General features: G+C 33.1%; 1 protein-coding gene and 1 pseudogene across 1 annotated transcript; both read left to right on the top strand.

Moving 5' to 3' along the window:
- The first annotated feature begins 2,840 nt into the window (after nt 1-2,840).
- Nucleotides 2,841-3,791, top strand: LOC145661792 (glucose dehydrogenase [FAD, quinone] pseudogene; annotated as a pseudogene).
- A 56-nt stretch (nt 3,792-3,847) lies between these two features.
- On the top strand, nt 3,848-4,750 carry LOC145661791 (glucose dehydrogenase [FAD, quinone]-like). The gene has a single exon (XM_081727128.1). The coding sequence runs from the start codon at nt 3,848-3,850 to the stop codon at nt 4,748-4,750; it is 903 nt and encodes a 300-aa protein (XP_081583254.1).
- Nucleotides 4,751-5,527: the final 777 nt, after the last annotated feature.

Here is a 5,527-nt window from a genome sequence, read left to right as displayed (position 1 = left end):
ATGTCTAGTTAAAACATTCTTCTAAATAGGAAATATAAAAATATGTTACGTAGCAATGTATCAAGGAAATAATAACACTTCCCACTTCACGTTATGAAGTAAGTCTAAAAATGTAATGGTAAGCGGAAGAAATGACGCTACCAAAACTAGGAAGAAAAGGTAGGTGGAAAAAAGAGTAGGGAACTCAAAGAGAGTTCTGAAGTGACCGTCTGACTGGAAGGATTGACATCTCAAATTTTCACTCGTCAAAGTCTGGGCAAATAATCAACATGAACTTCGCCATATTCTATATAATTATATTCACTGTCATTTCTATCTTAATTCTCCTTATGTTAGCCATTTTTATTTACTTTCAATGCAGAAAATCTTCAGAAAATGTAATTCAACAGCCAAAACAGAAAATTTGTTCTATTCAAATCCCATCTTTACCTCAACTAGACCCTATATATGATGATATCTACTACGAAAATGAACAAAATCAAAACATTCCTAATTTCTCTTCAGATAATATTTCTCTGCACGTTCATGGTTTAAATTACATAGTTACTTATTTCAACTATACTTCAAATATTTCTTCTTAAGTCGAATTTGTGTCGTGTCAATCAAACCAGCATGCATGTACTCTAAAATATCCCAAGAGTTTTGAAGTTACAAATCACCAATCATTGACCTTAAAGAATATATATTCAAGACGGCTATGTCGACATACCATATGCTAATAAATAATCATTCTTTACATCAAGACGATATTAACTACTAAATTCCATCAATATATTTTCCATGGACACTAAAAATTTCAACAAGTACAACGGAAGAGGACACATTTGGATTCCTGCCATACCCACTGGAAATAGGATGAACCAGGAAATACTCGTCTGAACCCCCCCTAGTGTGATTCCCCCCCAAGTCTATATGTGTAAATGAACAGTGTTAAGTGATTATGTGTGAAATAATGTCGTATCAATAGTGAAATGTTATATATATAATTATGTAAAATAGTGTGGTGATTTTAGTGCATATTTTTAAATTCTAGCAAAAAGAAAAGTGAGAGTGAATTCACGAATAGTTATGGTGATGGATATAATTATGATTATCTTCATGTTACTTATACACATATATACATATATTCACAATTATTTAGTGTAGTACAGTTGCGAACATCAGTGAAAAATTCACATAACATACAATCAGTGTATATAAAAAAAACAAGTGAATTTTGTTTTTATATAATGATATAAATACTTACTTACCAATATATCAGCGAACAAATCTTAAAAAGCAAATACAATTCACTCCATCACAGAACACAAACAATATAAAACTGACCTATATTCTGTTTTGCTGTGTGGAGATTTTTTTACATGTGACATTGCAAGGACGCATGCATATTCTTGTGACTGTATTACTGACCTTGCAATATGCAAACGTAATCATAACGTCTTCCTTTCTACGTTTGATATGATTATCTGGGACTAAGCAGTGTTTTATAATTCATTTATTTCAGCTTGCCACAAACTGAATTTTACTTTAACAAAACGTCATATACATATATTCAATTTTTTAGGCTTTTGGTGTTACTTTGATTTTTAAATATTTATATCGACATTGGAAATGCCGAATATCCAAGCGGGGAGGAATGTAATATGACTAAAGCATTTTGGTGAAGGGCGATTAATATTTTATTGGTTTTGGCTTCAATATTTTGTAAACCTTGTTATATTAAATGTAAATAAAGTGCAATTCTCAGTCTGGTGCTGTAGGTCATTCACACATGCAAAGAAATCAAGGAAGTCTCATAATAATTTAAAACTATGTCTAGTTAAAACATTCTTCTAAATAGGAAATATAAAAATATGTTACGTAGCAATGTATCAAGGAAATAATAACACTTCCCACTTCACGTTATGAAGTAAGTCTAAAAATGTAATGGTAAGCGGAAGAAATGACGCTACCAAAACTAGGAAGAAAAGGTAGGTGGAAAAAAGAGTAGGGAACTCAAAGAGAGTTCTGAAGTGACCGTCTGACTGGAAGGATTGACATCTCAAATTTTCACTCGTCAAAGTCTGGGTGAGTACAATGCTGGTTATTAATTGATATCACACTTTATTATTCGACCTTGTCTCAAAATTCGTTTAATTCTTATCCTATCTTCAAAATTCATATGACAGCTATTAAAAATTTTAACGTAAGGCCTCAGCACCAGATTTGGGTAATATTCTAATCTGATATCTCTACTTTTATTTCTACAATCTAATTCATCCATCTTAACTAATTATTTGCTCTACCTAAAATTTAAATGGTTAAGTTTACTATGAGAAAACTCTTCAAATTGCCCCCATGCTAATATGGTTATTAATACATTGAGTTATGTGTGGATAAAATTGTATATGTCAACGTCCGGATTTGGGTCCAACATGTTGGCATATGTTAATAGGATAATTAGAGAAACTTTAATCTATGGAAAGCATTAGGAAATGCAGGTTGGAGTTACCACAAAGTTTTAGTTTACCTTGAAAAGTCGGAAGATATAATCCCGTCTGAATATTTGAACACTTTCATGTTTATCTTGAAAATGCTCATAGTAGATTATGCAAAATGTTGGTAGTTCTTGATATATAAACAGGAAGTATGGCTCTTTAATGTAATTGTTTCAAAAGTTCTCAAGATTAGTTAGGAATTAATTCAATATAAAGCAAGAAACAAGAAAATCACGCCGTAAAAGGTTTGTCAGTTCAAAATATATTTTTTTTCACTCTTTAAAAAGTAGCTTCAGTTGTAAATACTGATTTTAGTTAACTGCTTTTTAAAATTTACAGATATCTTTTTTCGTTTTCTTTTAGATGGCAGATGGAGTGCACCAACCGGAGCAGATCAACTCGGTGCAACCTGAAATATTTAGATATGGAGGACCAGGATATACGAAGTGCCGCATATTAATTACCTATGCAATTGTATTTTGGACTATTCAAGCGTTTACGATTCCAATACTAATTTTTCGACCTGACATTGTTGATAAAGAAAACCGTGTTAAAGACTATCCCTTACCGGACGAAGAATATGATTTTGTTATTGTTGGTGCAGGAGCTGCTGGCTCTGTTATGGCCAACAGACTTAGTGAAATATCTGATTGGAAAATACTTTTGCTAGAAGCTGGAGAAGATGAACCAGTAGTTGCAGACTGTCCGCTATTTTGGCCAGCATTAGTAGGGACTCGACTGGATTGGAAATTTAAAACTGTTCCTCAAAAGAAAGGGTGTCAGGCAATGAAAAGAAATCAATGTCTATGGCCAAGAGGAAAAGTTCTAGGAGGCACCACATCTCTCAATGCTATGCTGTATGTTCGAGGTAACAAAAGAAATTTTGATCTCTGGGAAGCGTTAGGAAATCCAGGTTGGAGCTATGAGGACGTTTTACCTTATTTTAAGAAGTCTGAAAATATGACTCTCTCTGAATACCAAGATTCACCATACCATGGTAAAGGTGGATATCTCACAATCGAAAAATTTTGTTATCATGACCCTATAACACCATCGTTTCTTGACGCCGGAGTAGAAATGGGTTACAAAATCGTTGACTTAAATGGTGAATCACAGACTGGGTTCACAATACCTCAAACTATGACGCGAAATTGCTTACGTTGTAGTGCTTCTAAAGCTTTTCTTCGTCCAACTAAAGGTAGAAAGAATATACATATATCTATGAATACATACGTTGAACGTGTATTGATTAATGAAAAACCAAAAGAGCTTATGGTGTTGTTTATAGTAAACAGAAAAAAAGACGCAAGGTAAGAGTTAGGAAAGAAGTAATATTATGTGCTGGAGCTATACAGTCTCCTATGTTATTAATGCTTTCTGGAATTGGTCCAAAAGATCATTTGGAAGAGTTAGGAATTAATGTGATTAAAGATCTTAGGGTAGGAGATAATTTAATGGATCATATATCCCTTGGTGGATTAGATTTCCTTATAAACAAACCTGATGGATTCGTACTTCCGAGAACATTAATCAATCCGCTCAATACAATCAATTTTTTATTCAAAAACAAAGGACCAGTGTTGCAAGTACCAGAAGCTGAAGCTATATCTTTTATACCAACAAAATATGCAAATGATACTGAGTATCCAGATCTAGAAATCATTTATGGCTCGTTCTGTGATTCTACGGATGGAGGAGTCTTCAGTACAAGAGTTTTCGGATATACGTATGAATTCTACGCTGCTGTATATGAACCAATTCTGTATCAAAACTGTTTGTCCGTCATAATCGTAAACGAACAACCTGAAAGTAGAGGTACCATAAGATTAAAAAGTAATAATCCGTATGAACATCCATTGATAGATCCAAATTATTTCGCAGAAGACATAGATCTCAAAAGACTCGTTGAAGGAGCTAAATTCGTGATGAAATTAAGTCAAACTGAGACAATGAAAAAGTATGGAGCTAGACTTAACCCTAATAAATATCCCGGATGTGACCATTTACAGTTTTTGTCGGATGAATACTTTGAATGTTGTGCACGACATTATTCTTTAACACTTTGGCATTTCTCTGGTACTTGTAAAATGGGTCCGCCTTCAGATCCAACTGCTGTGGTGGACAAAGATTTAAAAGTTTATGGGGTAGATGGTCTAAGAGTAGTTGATACTTCTATTATGCCAGTTGTTGTTCATGGTCATACAGCTGCTGGAACGATTATGATTGCTGAGAAAGCATCTGATGTTATTAAGCTAGAATACGGGAAGCTATAAGAGCAGTAACATTTAATAATGCATTTAATAGTAGCAGTACATTTAATAATAGATTAGTGTTTAGATGTATTATGTTTTCTGAGTTATTGAAGATTTCATTTGCACTGCTTGGTTATTTGAAGTTTTATTCGTCCTTCGGCGTCATTTTGCAACGTTTCTATCAGTTACAATTCGTTTTGTATAGAATATTATCTAATGTGAGTGTAAAACTTATTGTGAGTTTCTTCTAATTATTTTAAACTGTTTCTTGGATAAGGGATTTTCTTATAAGTTATTTTATCAACGTTTATTTTGCTCTGCAATTTGGAACAGAAAAGTTTATGAATAGTAGAGTTCAATTTTAATTTACGTATTCAATTTAAGAGGAATCCTAATCGAAGTATCAAGAAAGAAATTGCTTTATTACTTCTTAAATTAGGATATCACTTAATTGAAAGACTTGATCTCACCTAATTTTGTATTTATCGTCCCTTTTGCCAACGAGGCTACATGAGACATAGATATGCAGCTTAACTTGGAATCCGACCCACATGAGCTCCCGACTGAAATCGATCTGGGTCTCCCATCCCAAAGGTGCATATTAACCACTTAGTCACAAGGGAGCGCATTAAATTATAAGACAATGTTAGTGCGTTTTGTTGTCTGTTTATAGTGTGTGGACAAATTCATAGGTGTTTTGTCAGTAGTAAATGATTGAAATTTTTCCAAAGAATTTAAATTGTTCTTAATATTCCATAATTTTGTTGTTTCTGTAAATTTGAGTGACCTGATTCATTC

The sequence above is a fragment of the Thermobia domestica genome, chromosome 10 (genome assembly GCF_964235325.1).
Source record: "Thermobia domestica chromosome 10, izTheDome1.hap1.1, whole genome shotgun sequence".
Taxonomy (NCBI): Eukaryota; Metazoa; Arthropoda; class Insecta; order Zygentoma; family Lepismatidae; genus Thermobia; species Thermobia domestica.
This window is presented reverse-complemented; position numbering and strand designations above follow the sequence as displayed.

Excerpts from the sequence above, each read along its gene's own strand:
- LOC145661791 (XM_081727128.1), top strand. The coding sequence starts at position 3,848 with ATGCTTTCTGGAATTGGTCCAAAAGATCATTTGGAAGAGTTAGGAATT.